The sequence below is a fragment of the Schistocerca nitens genome, chromosome 3 (genome assembly GCF_023898315.1).
Source record: "Schistocerca nitens isolate TAMUIC-IGC-003100 chromosome 3, iqSchNite1.1, whole genome shotgun sequence".
NCBI lineage: Eukaryota > Metazoa > Arthropoda > Insecta > Orthoptera > Acrididae > Schistocerca > Schistocerca nitens.
Genome location: NC_064616.1, coordinates 554,310,902 through 554,334,515, shown reverse-complemented (window position 1 = coordinate 554,334,515; position 23,614 = coordinate 554,310,902). Strand labels below are relative to the sequence as shown.

Sequence of the window (23,614 nt, the reverse complement as noted above, 5' to 3'; positions counted from 1 at the left end):
TGTCCCATAGTGCTCAGAGCCATTTGAACAAGCCGTCGTGAAAACAAAACGCCGCAGTCGCCTGAACGTGTGCTTTAGCTACTTTGAAACAAAAAATTCAGGATCTGCTTAAAGAAAAGCTATTTCAACTTTCTCATAGATGTTCTGAATTTTTATTGTGCCTTCGACAGCATAAAAAATTCTAAATATGGTTGTTCAGGTGAAAACAATATCATTAGGTATTCAAGTAAGACGAAAAGACATTTCTATTTCGTCTACCAAGTCCTTTGAAACAGTATAGTTCTATGTTGCTCTACATTTGATAACCCTCTTCTACTAAAGTGATTATTGCAGATTATTGTAAAATAAATTTTTTCGAAATAAACGAACAATAAATAAATAAAATAAACATAGTGGGGCTAAGATATTCAGGGATTGCAAAGGGGAGCACCGATCTACACCTTTAGATTGATATTTTGTCAAAGGATGTACACCGCGTGGAGCACTGATTGTACATACGTTGTTGCAAACATGTCCCACAGCTCAATGAATTTTCATAAGTCGTGTTTCACTCACTTATTCGTGGTTTTTCTTACTCGTGTTTTCTATCTCACACACGATACAATTACTACTTTCTTTAACTGTTTCCGTTTCCACCAAGGCAGTCTCCCTCCTACAGACACACACACAGACTGAAGAATGATTATCACGAAAAATTTACGAACACGGTCGTCGGGAACTGGAATACCTAGATGTTCGAAGAACTATCTCATTTTTACATTGTTCGCATAGGTACAATATGTAAATTTGTACAGGATGCGTACAATGCAGTAGTTCGGAGTTGCCCTTACCGAACGTTGCTGGGTGACATCCATTTCTCAGGCACAAGCTAACTCGGCTATAATATTGCTGTGATAGGAATTGGTCCTTCAGCGTGTTTGGAAGCTCTGCAATCCCACAGGAATGTGAGGGAGAGTGAAGAAATGAATCTAGAGCTGGTTCTGATGAGAACGAGAATGTTAAGTACTGTTAAGTTTTTAAAACAAAATTGTTTAAGTCAGTGACAAATAAGGAGAGCCAGTGTAGTCGATCAGACGAAAAAAAGAGTAATAGTATTTACCGCTTTTCCGTAGGTAGCCAAACTAACTGTTCATAGATGGTCGAAGGACCAACATCGCAAGTGTACCACCCACGAGCGTGCATCACCAACTCCAGCAGGCATGAGTTGGTGTGAAAAATCTCCTAGAATTACTCAATAATAACCAAGAATTTAAAATATTGGGCACTAAGCCTAAGGTCGAGTAGGTTTCTTTAAACGCACGCTGAGATGGTGATATTCTTTTACGAATTGTTATTTCTTTAAACGCACGGTGAGACTGTGATATTTTACGAATTGTAGCTGTGTGCTTAGTTCAGTTGAGGAAGCCACATAAGCCGTGATTTACATATATGGTGGCTGTTCTCAGTTTTGTTTGGTTGGTTGGTTGATTCGGGGAAGGGAACCAAACAGCGAGGTTATCGGCCCCATCGGAGTAGCGAAGGATGGGGAAGGAAGATGGCCGTGCCCTTTCAAAGGAACCATCCCGGAATTTGGCAGAAGCGATTTAGGAAAATCACGCGAAAATTAAATCAGGATGGCCGCGCGCGGGTTTGAATCGTCGTCCTCCCGAATGCGAGCCTAGTGAACTAACCACTGCGCCACCTCGCTCGGTAGTTTTATTTGTGTTGCATCCAGGTACAGAGGAAGGTCACCACTGTGTAAGTAATCTGACAATGGAGCAGAATAGCTGACACGTTGTTAACGTACATCAATATTGGAGCGTATACTTATACAGGGTGTTTCAAAAATGACCGGTATATTTGAAACGGCAATAAAAACTAAACGAGCAGCGATAGAAATACACCGTTTGTTGCAATATGCTTGGGACAACAGTACATTTTCAGGCGGACAAACTTTCGAAATTACAGTAGTTACAATTTTCAGCAACAGATGGCGCTGCAAGTGACGTGAAAGATATAGAAGACAACGCAGTCTGTGGGTGCGCCATTCTGTACGTCGTCTTTCTGCTGTAAGCGTGTGCTGTTCACAACGTGCAAGTGTGCTGTAGACAACATGGTTTATTCCTTAGAACAGAGGATTTTTCTGGTGTTGGAATTCCACCGCCTAGAACACAGTGTTGTTGCAACAAGACGAAGTTTTCAACGGAGGTTTAATGTAACCAAAGGACCGAAAAGCGATACAATAAAGGATCTGTTTGCAAAATTTCAACGGACTGGGAACGTGACGGATGAACGTGCTGGAAAGGTAGGGCGACCGCGTACGGCAACCACAGAGGGCAACACGCAGCTAGTGCAGCAGGTGATCCAACAGCGGCCTCGGGTTTCCGTTCGCCGTGTTGCAGCTGCGGTCCAAATGACGCCAAATTCCACGTATCGTCTCATGCGCCAGAGTTTACACCTCTATCCATACAAAATTCAAACGCGGCAACCCCTCAGCACCGCTACCATTGCTGCACGAGAGACATTCGCTAACGATATAGTGCACAGGATTGATGACGGCGATATGCATGTGGGCAGCATTTGGTTTACTGACGAAGCGTATTTTTACCTGGACGGCTTCGTCAATAAACAGAACTGGCGCATATGGGGAACCGAAAAGCCCCATGTTGCAGTCCCATCGTCCCTGCATCCTCAAAAAGTACTGGTCTGGGCCGCCATTTCTTCCAAAGGAATCATTGGCCCATTTTTCAGATCCGAAACGATTGCTGCACCACGCTATCTGGACATTCTTCGTGAATTTGTGGCGGTACAAACTGCCTTAGACGACACTGCGAACACCTCGTGGTTTATGCAAGATGGTGCCCGGCCACATCGCACGGCCGACGTCTTTAATTTCCTGAATGAATATTTCGATGATCGTGTGATTGCTTTGGGCTATCCGAAACATACAGGAAGCGGCGTGGATTGGCCTCCCTATTCGCCAGACATGAACCCCTGTGACTTCTTTCTGTGGGGACACTTGAAAGACCAGGTGTACCGCCAGACTCCAGAAACAATTGAACAGCTGAAGCAGTACATCTCATCTGCATGTGAAGCCATTTCGCCAGACACGTTGTCAAAGGTTTCGGGTAATTTCATTCGGAGACCACGCCATATTATTGCTACGCATGGTGGACATGTGGAAAATATCGTACTATAGAGTTTCCCAGACCGCAGCGCCATCTGTTGTTGACAATTGTAACTACTGTAATTTAGAAAGTTTGTCTGCCTGAAAATGTACTGTTGTCCCAAGTTTATTGCAACAAACGGTGTATTTCTATCGCTGCTCGTTTAGTTTGTATTGCCGTTTCAAATATACCGGTCATTTTTGAAACACCCTGTACTTGCGATACCACTGATATTAAGTTTCTCCATGGCGGAATATAGGCTATGAACAAAAGAATTTTATAACAATCGAGGATAACTGGATCTCAAGAGTTAGGGAAACAGAATGTCCAAGTCAGAAGCATCGCATGCTTTTAAAATCTGAGAAAACATTCTGTGATTGGAGTACATCGATCGGTTTGAAATGCTAAAAATCAAATAAAACCGTCTCGATCACGTTTCCAGATTTTTTATTTCCTAGCAACCGGTTTCGGCCTTTTCCTCAGACCACTTCGGGCTTTTTACCGCCATTATGCCTGGTGGTGGTGGCAGACGGGGCGAGATCTGTAGAAGTACGGTTGTCACTCAGTGATAGCCCTACTTCTACAGATCTCGCTCCGTCTGTCACCACCAGCAGCCATAATGGCGATGAAAGGCCTGAAGATGGCCTGTTTTTATTTGCTTTATATCACAAGCTTTCCTGGGATCTACAAGTAAAACGTGCAGAATTTTGTAGTTAATTTCAAATTGTTCGTCATTTTATCACTGACCGATATACAGGGCGGTTATAATTAAACTTTCGCTACTTGAGCCAGTGCAGACGGAAAATTATTTACCGTATTGGTACCCAACTTTGTAGAAATGATGTTCAAACTGTGGGCTGCAGGATTTGCGTTATTAGTTGTGTTAGTGTCATGACTAGCCGTTAGGTGCACGTGCTGGTGCGGTGACGTAGTGCTGAAACACATGCATCAGTGTGCAGTAGAGGTGCAGAAAGTCAGCATGGATCTGGACAAGGTGAGCAGGGCTTTACTCGTAAAACTGTTTTATCAAAACAATGGCAGTAGCTCTGCTACTCTTCACAAGTATCGCCGCAGCGAAGGAATACAGACAGATCCTATTTCCGCATAGAGTTTGAAGAACATGATTTGGAAGTTCCAATTACCTGGAGATTTGGGAATTGCTCGTGGGAGAGGCGGACGGCCAGTTGCGCCACAAATTGTTGACGCAGTTACTGTTGCCATGTCTGAGAATCCTGGACGCAATGTGCTATCTTCAAGCAGTGCACGAGCTGCGTCACGACAGTTGAACATTCCAAGGTCCACTGTTCGAAGGGCGGCCGGTGTGGCCATGCGGTTCTAGGCGCTTCAGTCTGGAACCGCGTGATCGCTACGGTCGCAGGTTCGAATCCTGCCTCAGGCATGGATGTGTGTGATGTCCTTAGGTTAGTTAGGTTTAAGTAGTTCTAAGTTCTAGGGGACTGATGACCACAGATGTTAAGTCCCATAGTGCTCAGAGCCATTTGAACCATTTTGAACCACTGTTCGAAAAGTGCTGCGAACAGCTGTGAAATGATGTCTCTAATGCAGTTCCAGGGTATCGTTGGTGCAGTTGGCCGTCACACTGAGCAACGTTTGTAGCCCGGAACGTAAACATGGTAGGCAATTAACAAATTTACCCTCTCATGTGGAAATTAAAATGGGTTTCTTTCAATGGTTTATTCTTTATTTCTCTTCTGCATGTTCTTCCAAATGTTTCTACACAGCTTAATGGTCCTACGATCTTGGTGGCAATCTCACGTAGCGGAAGTTAAATTATAGCCATTCTGTATATCATCATTTCTTACCACTTTGTCTGTGAAAAGAATGAGGAGAAACTCCTATTGCTAGCACTGCAACTAGTTTCTGCACTGCACTTCACACTGATTTGTTTGACGTAAACTGCTGTAGATATGAATGAATATGACTAAGGGAGATTACATCTTATTTCCAATTCTATATGTGTCTTCTAGAAAATCAATGTTTAGGGCACACACGTGCTTCCCATATGATATTGCCCGTTATTGAACGTAGTCTTTTATCTTTAGTCACTTAAAACCAAATAATAAATAATATTACAGAGTATATAACTCGCTTATCTCTGATATTCCTCTTCCACAGAATGAGTGAGCTGTTCCTGTACCGTCAGCTTCGATTCTGGGTGCACAGCCCTCTGACGTTCAGACTCTGTCCCGTATATCACGAACAGAATCACGTGTTAAACATATTACACGGTTTCACAGAACGGGTAAGCAAAGCTTGTTACTTGACTTAGTAGCGTACACTGACAAGTAAAGTGTCGAAATATTTTATTTTTCTTTGATCTATGTGTGATGTAGGTGTACGTTTGCGTTTCATGGCTCTTGCATTTGTTAGTGAGTTAAATATTCCAAATATACTGTGTTTAACGAGTCGTTTCAACAACAGCTAGACACCTCTCACTTATGTTTTTCACAACCTGGCTGATGATGGGACGCTATATACGTAATTATTTACTACAGTTAAGGACCCATCTATCGTAAAAAAACCGACTTCAGTCTCAGTTTAAATTTATTTGCGTTAGTCACCAAATATTTTGTTTCGATCGGTAGGTGGTCAGAGCCAGATTCATTAGAGAACAATTAAGATCTTTTTTTATTTAATAATAACAGATGTTTCAACTTCATACTTTCATGCGTAAAAGAGTTTTATTGTAATTAGTCTGCAGGGAATAGAATAAATATCCATTAGCATAGCATAGTGGAAAATTGCAACATCTGTAGCTTTATCGCATAAATAATAATAATAATAATAATAAGTTAATTTGCAGCATTAGGATAGATTTTTCGAACATGCTCAATGAAATTGTGGAAAGGATTTTCCCCAAAATGTTGACACCAGAGAAATTCCGCCAGGTAGTTATTCAGCATAGCACGGTGAGTTCCGAAACGCCTTTTATTTTTTTTCTTTAGCTTTTTGCCAAACTGACTCCACGTGATTTGTGGTTACGTTTGTAGAGGGATCGAGAAAATAAATGATTGTAGCCCAAGTAACCTATGGTGTTGTAAGCTTGCCACAAATCAGAAACTACTGTGGTTCGAGGCAAAACATACTGTTGCAAAATTGGCAGCAAATGGGTAGCATCACGTCATGGCACAGCAACCATAAAGCTTCGCTTTGTCTCAACGTCATAGCCACCAAAGACCCATTGCTCCCGCACCGTATGACCTCGATGGTACTTTCTCCTGACGAAGCAGCTCTCGTCTATTTCAACAGTATGGCCAGGGCTACCCAAAACTATTGGTTCAATTAAGAAATATTCATGGCAGATATTCCTACAAAATTGGTACCAATCGACCACAGTGTGCTCACTGCCAATTTTGAGCTCCCTCATTAAAAACTTCTGCTTATTGAGTTCGAAAGTCCACATGTAAGACAGTCGCAAAATTTTAGAAATGTCTAAATGACTGCCAGCAAAAAATGACATTTTCCTAATTGAACATTTCTTTCTACAGTCCCTGCCAACAGAGCAGCACCAGATTTCGCCATCTTTCACTGTAGTTTTCTCCAACTTCATCTCGTATCCAACACAATTCCCATTTTCACACACCATATCGTTATTCAAAAGAACTTGTTAGCCCATTGTATAGAGCTTAGGGTGTTCTCCGTAACATGGTATAAATCTTCCATTACAAAGTCCCTCAAATCTGGAAAATTTCTCGCCATTTTGGCACACACAGTAATACACGATACTTCATAACAGATAGCCTCAACAGAAAAATATAGGTTGTTGAGCGCACTGATCAAGATACATAACTGTGAGCAACAGGGACATACACCATATGCAACAATATGCAAAGCCAACAATAGCTATCATGGTAAGGGTGTATGAAACTGTAAGCATTACCTATGGGTAAAGAACTCTGTGAAGAAATATATTAAAGTGTCTGCAGCATATTGGCGTAGCAACATGAATAAGTTGGTGAAAGCAGATAGTTAATTGATCTTTTATTTTTGCATCCAAATGAAAATAAGTACTTTTTTGGTATTTCATGCATATGTATGCTTATATCTTCAGAAATACACTTTTCCTTCAAAAATAGGTACTTTTCTCGTGATCGGCGCATGTGCTCCCTGGACTGCATAGGTGCCGAAAATTCTGTGTGAATAATAATATAATAATAATAATAATAATAAACCCAGTGGAGGCCCGGGAAAAGAATAGGCCTTCGGTATGGTCTGCCAGTCGTAAAAGGCGACGAAAAGAACAAACCACTAATAGGGCTAACCCCCCTTTTAGTGTGATTAGTTGGTTCAGGACAGAACTAATGAAGCCTCGGACAAACGCTGTCATGGTCGGGGACGACGCTTGAACCCTATGCCCGTCCACAATGGTAACGACACTGCTAGCCACACGGAAAACGATTTAAATCCAAACAGAGGTGTTTTGCAGGATATGCTTCCTGCAACCACTCTAGAAGGAAAACAAAGACAGAGGATGAGATGGTCAGATGAAGTTAACCGACACCTCATGTTCTGTTATTACCAAGCAACAAACTTAGGAGCAAACACAACTGGATACAGATCACAAGTATACACAATATTTATTACCAGATACCCAGAATCAAAATTTTTAACAGAACAACGACTAGCTGATAAGATCCGTGTAATAATCAAAAATAACAGGATACCCCAGTCATAATTAGAAAACATCAATCAACAAGTACAACAAATACGAAATCAAAATAATGTGCAATCAGAAGAAAAAGAAAATACAGTAATGGACTCAGACATCCAAGAACAAACACACAAAGAACAACACGCATCAATTAAACAATCAGAGGAAAACGAAATCTTAAGACGGCCACCAGAACAAGCACAAATAGAACACGATGTAACACACATGTTAGATATAGAAGAAAAATTTCAGCTGACATATATAGAATACAAAGACACAAATACAGACACTAGACCATTCTTGCATAGACCACCAAATAACCCACAAGTCGAAACAATAACAACTATCAACACAATCATACACAACAAAATAAATGAAAATACAACTATGGAAGAGTTACAACTACTGATTTATATAGGAGCACTCACTACACTAAATATACACACTAAGCAGAGATCAGAACCAACCAACACACAGAAGAAACCCACAAAACCAGCATGGCAACTCAGGCTACAGATCAGAATAGAAAAACTGAGAAAAGACATCGGACAGCTAACACAATTTATAAGAAATGAAATATCAGACAAAAAACGAAATAGGTTAGGTAAAATCTCACAACAAGAAGCGATAGAGCAATTAGATGAAAAGAAGCAGAAATTACAAGCATTGGCCAAACGACTTAGAAGTTACAAAAAAAAGTGAAAATAGAAGGAAACAAAACCAAACATTCAACACAAACCAAAAGAAATTTTACCAGACAATGGATAACACACACATTAAAATAGACAATCCACCAAATATAACAGACATGGAACACTTCTGGAGTAACATATGGTCAAACCTGGTGCAACATAACAGGCATGCACGGTGGATACAAGCAGAAACTGACACATACAAGATGATACCACAAATGCCTGAAGTGATAATTTTGCAACATGAGGTCACCCAAGCAGTTAATTCTACTCACAATTGGAAAGCCCCTGGAAAAGATAAAATAGCAAATTTCTGGCTAAAGAAGTTCACCTCAACACATTCACATCTAACTAAATTATTTAACAGTAACATTGCAGACCCATACACATTCCCTGATACAATTACACATGGAATAACTTATCTGAAACCTAAAAATCAAGCAGATACAGCAAACCCAGCTAAATATCGCCCCATAACATGCCTACCAACAATATACAAAATATTAACTTCAGTCATTACACAGAAATTAATGACACATACAACACAGAACAAAATCATAAATGAAGAACAAAAAGGCTGTTGCAAAGGAGCACGAGGATGTAAAGAGCAACTGATAATAGATGCAGAGGTGACATACCAAGCTAAAACTAAACAAGGTCGCTACACTACGCATACATTGATTACCGAAAAGCTTTTGATAGTGTACCCCACTCATGGTTACTACAAATATCGGAAATATACAAAGTAGATTCTAAATTGATACAGTTCCTAAACATAGTAATGAAAAATTGGAAAACCACACTTAACATCCAAAGAAATTCAAATAATATCACATCACAGCCAATACAGATTAAGCGTGGAATATAGCAAGGAGACTCATTAAGTCCTTTCTGGTTCTGCCTTGCTCTGAACCCACTATCCAACATGCTAAATAATACAAATTATGGTTACAATATTACTGGAACATACCAACACAAAATCACACATTTGCTATACATGGATGGTCTAAAACTACTGGCAGCAACAAATCAACAACTCAACCAATTACTCAAGATAACAGAAGTATTCAGCAATGATATAAATATGGCTTTTGGAACAGACAAATGTAAGAAAAATAGCATAGTCAAGGGAAAACACACTAAACAAGAAGATTACATATTGGATAACCACAGCGACTGCATAGAAGCGATGGAAAAAACAGACGCCTATAAATATCTAGGATACAGACAAAAAATAGGAATAGATAATACAAATATTAAAGAAGAACTAAAAGAAAAATATGGACAAAGAGTAACAAAAATACTGAAAACAGAATTGATAGCAAGAAACAAGACAAAAGCTATAAATACTTATGCTATACCAATATTGACCTACTCATTTGGAGTAGTGAAATGGAGTAACACAGACCTATAAGCACTGAATACACTTACACGATCACAATGCCACAAATATAGAATACATCACATACATTCAGCAACACAGAGATTCACATTAAGCTGAAAGGAAGGAGGAAGGGGATTTATCGACATAAAAAACCTGCATTATGGACAAGTAGACAATTTAAGAAAATTCTTTATAGAAAGAGCAGAAACTAGCAAAATACACAAAGCAATCACTCATATAAATACATCGGCTACACCACTACAATTTCATAACCACTTCTACAACCTTCTAGATCACATAACATCAACAGATACGAAGAAAGTAAATTGGAAAAAGAAAACACTACATGGCAAGCACCCGTACCATCTAACACAGCCACACATAGATCAAGACGCATCCAACACATGGCTAAGAAACGGCAATATATACAGTGAGACGGAAGGATTCATGATTTCAATACAGGATCAAACAATAAACACCAGATATTACAGCAAGCATATTATTAAATATCCCAATACCACAACGGATAAATGTAGACTTTGCAAACAACAAACAGAAACAGTAGATCACATCACAAGCGGATGTACAATACTAGCAAATACAAAATACCTCAGAAGACATGACAATGTAGCAAAAATAATACATCAACAACTTGCCATAAAATATAAACTAATAAAACAACACGTTCCCACATACAAGTATGCACCACAAAATGTACTGGAGAATGATGAATACAAATTATACTGGAACAGAACCATTATAACAGATAAAACAACACCACATAAAAAACCTGACATCATACTCACCAATAAAAAGAAGAAATTAACACAACTAATCGACATATCCATACCCAATACAACAAATATACAAAAGAAAACAGGAGAAAAAATTGAAAAATACATCCAACTGGCTGAGGAAGTCAAGGACATGTGCCATCAGGATAAAGTTGACATTATACCGATTATACTATCAACTACAGGAGTCATGCCACACAATATCCACCAGTACATCAACGCAATACAGCTACAGCCAAACTTATATATACAACTACAGAAACCTGTAATTATTGATACATGTTCAATTACCCGAAAGTTCCTAAATGCAATGTAACATATACCATACAGTTAAAAGGGAAGTCACGCTTGATCAAGGTCCGCGTCACTTCCATTTTTGACCAGACATAACGTCTGAGAAAAGAAATAGTCACGCTTGATCAAGGTCCGCGTCACTTCCATTTTTGACCAGACATAACGTCTGAGAAAAGAAATAATAATAATAATAATAATAACTGAAACTGCAGACAAAATTGATACTGAAGGTATTTAGTTTTAGAAAGGCAGCTTCCAGATCAGTTCATTTGGACGCCTTTGGTTCGTATTGAGAATGAACGCACTTTCTACCCTTCTGAATTCCACTAACATAGGGTTCACCGCAGATTCCAGTATTGAGACTCTTGAAGACCTATACACATCAGCGTGTATACAGAAAGTAAGGAGGCCTAGAGTAGCATGTCTCTCGGCTTCGCCTTCGACGCCGCCAACCCGAAGCGCATCTATGCTTAGGGGTTATTGTCAGTTCAACCCGAGCGTTCAGGCTGGTTTCTACCGTATCCGGCTCAGCCCCCAGAGAGCCTCCAGGTAACCAGCCAGAGGGCGCAGAAGATAGCAACAGGGATCGCTCCTGACATGTCTTGCTGCAATCGCCGCAACTTCGATAGCCAATACGAAAATTATAACCTTCCGCTGCGCGAATATTTCTGCCCGCGCGTAGCCGGTTGGAGTTAGCCAGCTGCGTCCTCAACTGCCAGTGACTGATGTACCATCACCGTTTGGACACCGCCATGGCTCGGACGGTTGCGCTCCCGCGACCGTTGCTCCGAGCCTTGGTGTTCTGCGCCGTGGACAAGTAGTGCTGCTCGTGAGCACTGGTGTCCAAAATGAAAGCCACATATCGCTATTTCCCCGTCTTGGGTCTAATTCACGGTATAATCATACAAAATGTCAACCAGATGTCCATACGATCGTGTCCTGCACTGAAGATGGCATTTCGATTAAGGGAAAACCACGTCAACGATGACGTCAGGGCACCTTCAAACGGGATGGTGTTTCCGAGTAGTCCCACATCCACAATCGCTGGGTATACAGTTACAGACGGTGCAGTATGGTACAAAGAAGTGCGTCCCATGCAAGTGCAGAAGAATGTCTCCCATAGCATAACACTGCTCCCACCAACATGCGTCTGTTGCGCGCTGCACATTTCGAGCCGCCGTTCACCTCGATGACGGCGTAATATAACACACATGCCCTTTCCTTTGGGCAGGCATCTTCAAAACTGAACTCGCTGACTATGCATTTTGCAAACCTCAACTTGTCTTGACTTATCGAGCTACTGAAATATGAGTCGCTAGAACATTGCAGAACATGTTGACTTGCTGACTCAGCAGGAAAAAACATGTAACAAAAGCAAGGAACAGCTACTTGTGGTAAATTATTGTTGTCGAGCCATCATAGCTGTAAATACGCTCGTTGGTCTGGGAACCATTCGAGAACCATCGTGTGAACGTCCTCACCGTCGGAAAATCTGCGATTGCTGCTAATCAGTTTCTCGATTGCGTGGACACTGAAGTCTGTGGTCGACGTCGATGACCTTTCTTCCCGATCAGCATCATCTACGGCTGTGCGGCCTTGGTCAGACTGATGGCACCATATCACTACGGATGGAGGCGACATTGGATTTGGTCCATATATTACCAAAATTTTACGGTGAAACTGTATGTAATTTAGAAGTTTTGTTCACAAGAACTATCCCTGGTACTTCAATTTTGGAGTTACGTTCCCAGTTGCTACGCCATTTCACTGCCACACTGTGATGTAGGTCTGTGTCTGCAGGAAACCTACAACATGTTCTCTCTTCTGGCAACGTGCCACTCTAGTTGTGCAATGGTCCTAGCGTGGGAAGATACGTGTATCTTACTTTTTAAAGTCTCCTGGTTTTTTCATTCAAATCTGGTGAATGTAAGCTTTAGAAACTTTCGTTTCTTTATGAACTGCACGTAAGTGTCAACGGTAATTATCTAATAGCTTTGCAGTCCATTCGATTTACTTCGATATTCAGCTTCTTTCTGTTAACTGGCTGAAACAAAACCACTAAGGTGATGAAAATATACTGTCTTCTGCATTTTCCATTAAGATTTTTCAGTGATATTGGAAAATAATAAGTAATTCCTTTCTGTCTCCTACTGCAGAACGAAATAGGAGGTAGATACGTAAGCCAAAATTTCATTTTTCATCGCTAAACTTTTCTGTTGTTCAGCACAGTAACTGGTGCGTTTGCAGTTAATTTGATGCATTAGAACACATTTTGAATTATAATGCAATTTTATTGTTCTTTTCAGATAATAAAGGAGCGTAAAGAGGAATTTAGGTCAAGAAATGCTAATGAAAGGAAAAATCTGAAATGTAAGTTATTTTTATTATTAGTTTATTGTTGTTATATTTTTCTTGGTCCATTTGTCATAACTGGATACCTCATACTGTAAACAGCATGCAGGTATCGATAAAACTATTTTGTCTTTTAGAGCGCGTCATATTATAAAGAGAACGAACGTTTCAGCCATTATGCAAGTGAGGTTCGTTAGGGACTGCAATAAAGAACTTTATAGAAACTGACTCTGACTATGAAAGCCTGCACACATGAAACATAGAAGTAATCAAATAAAGGACAAAAAATGTAAAAAATGGAATAAGTAAGATCAGAAAACTTTCACATTAGATTTCATGCGTCAGTCACAATTTATTTGTAGAGTGAGATTTCTGCCACAGAGACTCACATTTCTAGCTGAAACGTAGTAAATCCATTAATTCATACCCATATATGTATATTGCAGGCGCAGTTTTGACAACACTAACTTTGAAAGACTAGGTCCAAAAGCTTTGTATACATCATCGCTGGACTAGCAGCACAAGTACTATCTAGAAGTTAACACGTCGGTACCTAAGACAACATTATATTTTATTTAAATCCGAACCATAAGTTTTCATGATGCATGACTTCGACCTGTAACAGTGTTGTCATAAAAAAACATATACTATTGATCGAAAACTAGCAAAAGTTAGAGGACAGTTTATGCCGAAAGTGTGGAGTGCAGATGCCCTGCCCTTTACCTGTGCTGTGACAACTGTACTCTAAGTGTTGGGGGGGGGGGGGGGGACCGAGTATTCACGGAAAACGGAATTACACTGACGTGGAAAACTTAAAAAGAAGAAAGTAACTTTCGCATGAAAGTAACAAAGCTCGATGTAACTTGGACCGTACACAGAAAGAACTTTTATGGTATAGAGCAGAAGATAAGTGAATGAAATGCGCAATGAGACAAACAGAAATGCCCCTTTAGTTCAAAGACAGTAATTACACTGAAGTCACCACGATTTATGATGGTTCCCAGGACAGTATAAAAGGGGAGACATGGTTCTTTATATAGCGTGTGATCACCACTCACCACGGACAATAGTACACGCTCTGAAACGTGCTCCCATGCTAGCCTCAGGGTTGGGTAGGAGTTCATGTGGTAGGGCATTCCATTCCTCCACCAGCGAGATAGACAACTGCTGGTTGATCGTTGGTGCATTTGGATGTGCTACAGTACGTCTAACCACCGCATCCTTCACGTGCTCGATGCGATTTAAGTCGGGGGAACGGGCAGGCCAGTCGATTCGCTGAATGTCCACTTGTTGAGAGAGCTCCCCCACATGCGCTGTTCGATGCGGTCGCGCACTGTCATCCATAACAATGAAATCAGGGCCGAATGCACCCACGAAAAGACACACATGGGGAATGAGTATAGCACCACAATAACGTTGACTGGTGAGTGTACCGCATTCAAAGATGTCGAGATCAGTACGCCAATGTAACCGCATGCCTCCCCACGCCGTATTACCTGGACCACCAAACCGACCATGTTCAGCGATACTGAACGTGTTCTCATGTGGGGAGAGGCGGGAACAAGTAATGCACCCAGGAACGTTGCGAACATGATCGTTTTGGTGGTCCAGGTGTTATGGTGTGGAGAGGCATAATACTGCATGGACGTACTGACCTCCAAATCTTTGAACACGGTACACGTATCAGCCCATGTTATTGTGACACTGTACTCATTCCCCATGTGCTCCTTTTCCGTGGTGCATTCGGAATTCATTTGATTGTTATGGACGGCAATGCGAGACCACATAGAGCAGGGCAGGTGGAGGAGCTCTTGGAGAGAGAGGATGTTCGGCGAATGAACTGGCCTGGCAGTTCCCCACTTAAATCCCATCGAGCACTTGTAGTGTGAGTTGTGGAGACGTATTTCAGCACTTTCACATCTTTTGTGTTAGCAGAAGAGCCAACACCGTGTTTCGAATGGAGGCCGAAATGCACGCGTTTTAGCTCACGCAGGCTGGCGTGAGGAGGGAAGAACTATACTGACGTGACGTAATTAGTTTGATACTTAACTTTAATCCATTAATGATGATCGTCGCTCTTAACGGTACATGATTCACAATATTATTTGTTCAGAATACATTCTTGAAGTAATTATAGTAACTGAATATGGCGCCTTGCTTGGTCGTAGCAAATGACGTAGCTGAAGGCTATATTAAACTGTCGTCTCTGCAAATGAGAGCGTATGTAGACAGTGAACCATCGCTGGCAAAGTCAACTGTACAACTGGAGCGAGTGCTAGGGAATCTCTCTAGACTAGACCTGCCGTGTGGCGGCGCTCGGTCTGCTATCACTGATAGTGGCGACACTCGGGTCCGACGTATACTAACGGACCGCGGCCTATTTAAAGGCTACCACCTAGCAAGTGTGGTGTCTGGCGGTGACACCACAACATCCACCGTCATCCATCCAGCAGCTGTCAACCATGTTGGTGGAGGAATGGAACGCCCTACAACAGGAACTCCGTTTGAACCCTGTGGCCAGCATGGGTGCACGTTGCTGAGTATGAACTGTTATCCGTGGTGATCCCACACCGCTTTTGTAATGTCCAGGGGACCATCGTAAATTGCGGAAACTTCATTGTACGAGGGTCACTCCAAAAGAAATGCACACTATTTTTGTAAAAATACAGTTTTCATTCTGCATATGTGAAAGTTTTACAGTGTGTAGATACATCCTTCCCGCTTGTTTTCAAACTTAGTTCAACCTGTTCCCAAGAGTGGCGCCGTCACAGCATGTCTTCAAGATGACTGCTACACTTGATGTTCGTCAGAAGGGAATTGTTGTCATAGAATTCCTGTGCTGTGAAAACGAGACAGTGGGAAACATCCACAACAGGTTGAAAAGGTGTATGGAGGTGCTGCTGTCGATCGCAGTACAGTTAGTCGGTGGGCAAGCAGGTTACGTGATGAAAGCGGGCACTCACCCCAGACAATGTGCAGAGAGTTAACGAATTGGTGACTGCTGACAGACCCATCACAGTGAACGAATTGTCACGCTACGTTGGGATAGGGGAAGGAAGTGTTTGCAGAATACTGAAAGTGTTGGCGTTAAAGAAGGTTTGTGCCAGGTGGGTTCCCAGGATGTTGACAGTGTCTCACAAAGAAACAAGAAAAACGGTATGCAGCGAACTTTTGGAGCAGTACGAGAATGGTGGAGATGAATTTCTTCGAAGAATTGTGACAGGTGATGAAACATGGCTCCATCATTTTTCACCAGAGTCGAAGAGGCAATCAATGGAGTGGCATCATACAAATTCATCCAAGAAAAACAAATTCAAAACCACACCTTCTGCTGGAAAAGTTATGGCTACAGTGTTTTTCGTTTCCGAAGGACTCATGCTTGTGGACAACCAACCAAGTGGAACCACCAGAAATTCGGATGCATATGTGACGACACTTTAGAAAGTTCAAGCTCGACTGAGTCGTGTTCGACCACATCGGCAAAAGAAGGATGTTTTGCTGTTGCACGACAATGTACGGCCACATGTCAGTCAAAAAACCATGGAAGCGATCACAAAACTCGGATGGACAACACTGAAACACCCGCCTTACAGTCCTGACCTGGCTCCATGTGACTATCATCTCTTTGGGAAACTGAAAGACTCTCTTCGTGGAACAAGGTTTGAAGGTGATGACTCCCTTGTGCACGCTGCCAAACAGTGTCTCCAACAGGTTGGTCCAGAATTTTACCGTGCGGGTATACAGGCGTTGGTTCCAAGATGGCGTAAGGCAGTTGAGAGGGATGGAAATTATGTGAAGAAATGAAAATATTGTTCCTGAAGGATGTATCTACACACTGTAAACTTTCAAACATGAAGAATAAAAGATGTGCATTTCTTTTGGAGCGACCCTTGTAGTTATTGTCTTTGAATAAAAGTGTCATTTCTGTTCGTCTTATTGCGCATGTGTTCCAGTGATCATCTGTACCGTGCAGTAGCAGTCCTTTCTATGTATGGTCCAAGTTTCACCGAGATTTGTTAATCTGCAGTAATACGTCACGCAAAAGTTGCTTTCGTCCTTGAGTTTTGCACACCAATGTGTTTCGCCATTTTACAACCAGTGTGCCACCTTTGCGACGAAACTTAAAACAAGTGTTGCAAAAAAGGAAATCTCTTTCAGGCGTGTGGCACCAGAAAGAGTTTTAGTCACTTGACTGATTTACACTGGCGACCGCTGATAATTTTTCCACGTTTCTACAACTTTATTAAAAACCGTATAAATTCATGAGTATCTGATTTACTGATAATCACACCTTACAAAAATTAATCGTCCCGTGGATACTTCAAGCTAATACCGCGTGTTCACCGCCTCTAGCATTGATAATGGACTAAATTTAGTCAGGAAGGGCGTCCGCATGTTTCTTCAGGTATGCCATATCTATATGCAGCCACTTATTGATGATTAGATCTCGTAGAGCTATCACATTTCGAGGAAACTGACTGCTACACTTCACCCGTTATTCCAAATAGTCCTGGACGTTTTCTGTGAGATTAAGATCGGGTGATTAAGAGGGGCAGTCGAGGTGCAGTAGGATGCCTGAGTGTACGTCGAAACAGGAACGTATGAGTGCAGCCCTGTGATCACGGTTGTTGTCATTGTGGAAGACGGGAATGTTCACAGCAGACTCATTATGAAGACGAAGAAGAAATGGCAACACTCGGTCACCAAGAATATTATTGTAACACAACACGGAATCAGTAATCATAAGGCCGTTATAGCAGAGGCTGTAAATAGAAATGAAAAGAAACGTAGGAAAATATTGCTGTTTAGCAAGTACCAAACAGATTTCAGATTAACTGAGTGGTCAACATGAAATATTCACCTCTGAGACTGAAAATGTTCAGAATAAATGGACAAAGTTTACGAGCATTGTACAATAAACCTTAGGCAGGTATGTGGCGAGCAAAGTTGTGAGGGATGAGAAAGACCCATCGTGATTTAACAGCCGTGTTAGGAAGCTATTCTGAAAGCAAACTAGGCTTCACTGTCGATTTATACGTAACCAAAGCCTCACAGACGTACAAAACTCGAACGAAGCTAAGCTTACCTTGAAGAGACCCATCCGTGAAACGTTTCAACGAATTCTGAAGTCAAATTCTATCTACCGATCTGACAGAAAATCCTCTGTAGCTTTGACCTCATGTTAAATTAGCAAACAGATCAAAAACATCTGTCCAGACACTGTGTGTCCACAAAGTGTCAACAATGACACTGAAATGGAGGATGATGGAGAGAAGATGAAATACTAAATTTCTTTTTCCAAAGCTGTTTCACTGAGAAAGGCTGTACTGTGGTTCCCCCTTAAAATAGTTGAACGACGTCAAAACGTAAGGTGTCTAATTGATGGCGGTATAGAAAATCACCTGAAATAGTTCAACAGAAGAAAAGCGAATGAACCTCATGGGAAACCTACACGATTGTATTTAGGGTATGTGAAACAACTTGCTCCTTTTCTAGCGCTAATGCTCCTTAGTGAAGCATTCCCAATGACTGAAAAATGCGCAGGTCATTCCCGCTTTTTGAAAGCCTACGTCGCAGACGTCAGTCTGCCACCCCGAGGGAGGGGGTGCAGTGGTTAACACAAAGGGCTCGCATTCGGGAGGATGACACATTGCATTCGCGTCTGACTATCCTGATTTAGAGTTTCCGTGATTGCTTTCAATCAATCCAGGCGAATGCCGAGATGATTCCTTCGAAAAGGGCACGGCCGATTTCCTTCCCCGTCCTTGAACAATATCATAATGTTGAGTTCTACTAAAAAATCTAAAATTTTATGTTCAAATATTATATGTTATTTTCATATACACCAATTCATTTACGACGCTGTACCTGGATAACAGACTAAAAGAAAATAAGAAATAGTCCGAAACACTTTGCCAGAGGAATTCGTGAGCAAGCAGGGCCGTTATCCTCAATGTCTTGCGGCGCGAGACTAATGACTTCAGAACATAACAGCAACTGGCTTGATGTTTCGCTGTCGTTGGATTTATAGCGCTCAGGTGGGTATCTGCAACGAACCTGTCACATGTTTGCTTCGTCGTTCTCGCGTCGCCAGAGTATTGCATCTCTTCGGCACCAGGTTGCTCTTTGACCTGCTGTAACAGAAGATAAGTAGCGACACTAAACATATACTAAAATAATCGAGGGAGGAATTCCTTGTGTTTCAAACAAGGAAGTTCAGAGATACAGTTTTAACTTTTGTCACAACGTGCAAATTTTAACGGATAATCGTATGCCAAAGGAAACTTAGACGCACATACAAAGGGGCGCATGTGCCGTGACGTATTTCAGCAGCGAATCTAAAGGTAGACTGGACAGTTTTTCTGTGATCTGCACAATAGAGCACTACTTGCGCATTATTACTGCTCGACTTTTCTAACCGTTATGGTTATCATTTTGCAATAAAGTACACAAAAGATGTAATTTGTCAGAGGCACATGACGCATGATCTTACCACTCTTAAATGTGCATTGTTTTGCTCAGGTCGCTGAAGACGTTTGGACGAAATACATCCCAAGTCTTTCCTCAGAACGCGGGCACAGCCACTAAGTCCACGACTGCAAAAATTTATCATCCAGATCACTGAAGTCAAATCATACCGGTGAAAACAAGAACAACAACAATTATTTCGTCCTTTTGCGAGATATAGTGTGCACAGAAACAAAAGAAAAATGTCGACAACGCGTGGGACTGCAAACCGATCATTTTTCATAAGGGAACACATGTCCAAAAATACATAGTTTAGGATCTGCGGATCATCGACGTTTGAGAATGGTGGTGTCAAAGTTTCTTCTGATTGTACTTGGTATCTGAATTAGCTACACAAACCATTAGCCATCAGTGTAAGATGGAGTCACAGACTGGCCGTAGAGCGTCCTCGTACGTGCGCTGAATCTTTTCGCAGTCTTTTGCTCTCATTATAATTGTTAACTGTGTTGTGTACTAGGGCAGTGATGTCGTAGACGCATTGTGACGGGCACCAGTATCGAAATGGCTAATACATTGTTTGCATATGCCAAGCCGAGCAGCGGCGGAGCTGCTGCGGATTGTATGTGGAAAGATCTCAAAACAGAAATATTCCTCACAATTCGATGTTTGAAGCAGTTGTTGAAAGAGGACTAAGAGAGATCAAAAAGTTACAGGAGGGTACTGTGTTTCCTGCCTGGGTTGTTTCCAAAAAGTTATAATGTACACATAGTCCAGTGAAACTGTCAGAAAAAAGCCTGTACCTTGCAAAAGGTGGGATAGAAGATTTTATTTTTTTAACTCGTTCATATTGTTGGAAAGGTTAGAAAACCAAGTTTTGCCAACAAAATTTCTCTTGGGAAAACTTTCTGCAGTCAAAAAACTTGGAAAATTTCGGACTTTTTTCAGCTTTTTCAAAATATCTCAGTTTCATTTGCTCCTATCGCTTTGACGTCTATTTTCTTTTTTAAAGAGCACAAAATTCTATACAAATTTGATTCTTACCATTTTTTTCTACTCCCGGTATCTAAGGCGCTACAGCGCGTCAAAAAATACCAATTTTTCAAATTTCGAGCAAAGTGGCAAATTACCTAATTTTTGAACACTGTTATTTCAGTTTCTATTTGTGTAGTATAAACATATTACTCATCGTGTTATTCATTGGAATTTACTATCTCACTCTGCTGCAGGGCCAGGACAAACAGCATCATATTCAGTAACTACGAACACATTCACGTCGGATTGCGTGAAGTTTATTTGTGTTACAATATGTAATACGATTGAATGCTGGTGCCGTACATTTTCTACAGTTGATTGACGTTAATGATCAGTTATAAGAAGAAGTATGTAGGAATTGTTCTTTAGCGGACAAAAGCGTATTTATTCTTTGGCGGGCGGAAGGCGATTATCTCTGGTGATTGTTCACAGCGCGCTGACAGCTATTAGCACACAACAATAAGGGTCCTACAGTTTGGAGTTGCTTCCATTCTGTATATGTTGTGGTGCTGAAAATCAGTATGTCTGACATGAATTTGTGTTCCATTTATGAAAAAACTGTGGTGAGTGGTGGACACAATGTGAAAAAGAAAGGACTGAGCACACTTATCGATTGTAGTGCTAAACGCAGCGCAGGGAGTCTGCTCACACCAGTTTTTTGAAAATGCTCAGTGAAGTGATGGTGCATGAAGCATGCTATAAGAAGTACATTAATGAGAGAATGATAGCAGCTAGCCTTCGACATCCTCAGGAACCAACAGGCGTGCTACGTCGGTCGCAGGAAAAGGTCACTTCAATTTCAAAGAGCAATGCTTCATTTGTGCAAAAGGGAATTCTGATGACTTTTTAAGCAAGCAGTTAAGATTGCTATATGCCAAACGAAATTTTGTTTACAAAGTAATGAAATTGGAAGTGCAATCGACAGTATTCGAACAGGCTAAATGATGTGGTAATGAATTTGGTCAACAAGTGATAGAGAGAATTCAAAATGTAAATGATTTGGTTGCTGCAGATGGGTGGTACCACAGATTTTGCTACAGAAAGTTCTTTCACCGTGTTTCAGCTACTGGACAGAAACGAGGTTACCGACCTGCAACACAAGTAGATGAAGGCATGGAGGCTATATTTGCTTAGCTGGAAACCAATACGGATGAATGTCAGTTTTCTATGGACGATCTGTTAGAGCAAGTACCCTCATCACCTCGTCCAGATATTCGAACTGTCAAGGCTCGCCTTTTCCAGAAATATGGTGACGATGTGTTTATAGCTGAAACAGCTTCAAAGCCAGCAGTCGTATGTTTCAAGAATGTTGGGCACCAACTACTCAGTGAAAATTGGTACACCAAAAGAAATTCAGATCCTCAGCAAGAAGGACTACGAATAGTCAAAGCAGCTGCAAATATCATATTAGACGATATAAGATGCTGCACAACATCATTCGTTGCAGACTTACCAACAAATCCAAAGTTGGATGGGAAACTGGAAACCTCCTGAGAAATGGGCTGGAATCACAGTGACCACGGTCCAGTACCCGTTATAATGAGCCTAGATCAAGCACCTGAAGCACTTCTTCACATTGTTTCATGCTCATGCAAGCTGAACTGTGGCGGAGTGTGCTCCTGCAGAAAAGCAGGTTTGAAATGTTCTTCAATTTGCAAGAAATGTATTGGGGTCAACTGTGAAAACGTGCCAAAATTTTTATATGAAGACAGTGAAGTAGATGTTATGGAGGATGTTGAGGAAACCGCTGACAAAATCAACGAACTTGCTGAGGCTGACTCGCTGTTTAAAGAAGAGGTCAATCTGGGATCAACTCTATGTACAGACCCTGAATCCGTAACTCAAGGTATTTCTGGTGACACTGAGGAACCTAGCCCATCAAAACGTTGGAAGTGATGCTCATATCTGTCTCAAGTGCGCTAAAGTGCGATATTACAAGTATTACACACCCAGAACTGTCAACATTTTTTAGTAACTGACAATGCATTTTAATTGTAATAAAGCTACTTGTTTTTAATGTCAACTGTGTGGCTTTTATACACAAGAATAATTACCTACCTAATTAGGTTGCCTATTGCAGCTAATAATAGTTCTGTTTTCTGAGACAATGTATTTTGTGTGTGTGTGTGTGTGTGTGTGTGTGTGTGTGTGTGTGTGTGTCTATGTCTCTTAATGATGTATTTTTATACTTATAGTTTTACAAATACCAGGGCTGAGGTGGCCCATAGTGAACTTCAGGTAGTGATGTAATAATCACAATAATTGGGTGCCCAGCAATCCTCATGTTGCATACAGAGAAATTGAATACCTGAAAGTGAGGTCGTAAATTCCAACATATAACATGATGTATAATATATTTATACTACACAAACAGAAACTGAAAAAATAGTGTTCAAGAATAAGGTATCTTGCCACTATGCTCAAAATTTGAAAAATTGGTATTTTTTTGAGGCGCTGTAGCGTCTTAGATATTGGGAGTAGAAAAAAATGACAAGAATCAAATTTGTAGAGAATTTTGTGCTCTTTAAAAAAGAAAATAGACGTTAAAGCGATAGGAGCAAATAAACTGAGATGTTTTGAAAAAAAGAACTGAAAAAAGGCCGAAATTTTCCAAGTTTTTTGACTGCAGAAAGTTTTCCCAAGCGAAATTTTGTTGGCAAAACTCGGTTTTCTAATCTTTCCAACCTTATGAACGAGTTGAAGAAATAAACTCTTCTACCCCGCCTTTTGCAAGGTATTTCTGCTATTTGACTGGACTAATACAGCAAAGTGCGTTTTTT

The 23,614-nt window shown here is 41.1% G+C and overlaps 1 protein-coding gene across 1 annotated transcript in view; it reads left to right on the top strand.

Moving 5' to 3' along the window:
- Positions 1–23,614, top strand: part of LOC126248462 (cytochrome P450 4c3-like) — a 196,645-nt gene that overhangs the window by 136,065 nt on the left and 36,966 nt on the right. Inside the window, exons 6-7 of the mRNA XM_049949467.1 lie at positions 5,283–5,409; positions 13,289–13,352. Of these exons, the coding sequence (XP_049805424.1) occupies positions 5,283–5,409; positions 13,289–13,352 (191 nt within the window). The remainder of the gene's footprint in view (positions 1–5,282; positions 5,410–13,288; positions 13,353–23,614) is intronic.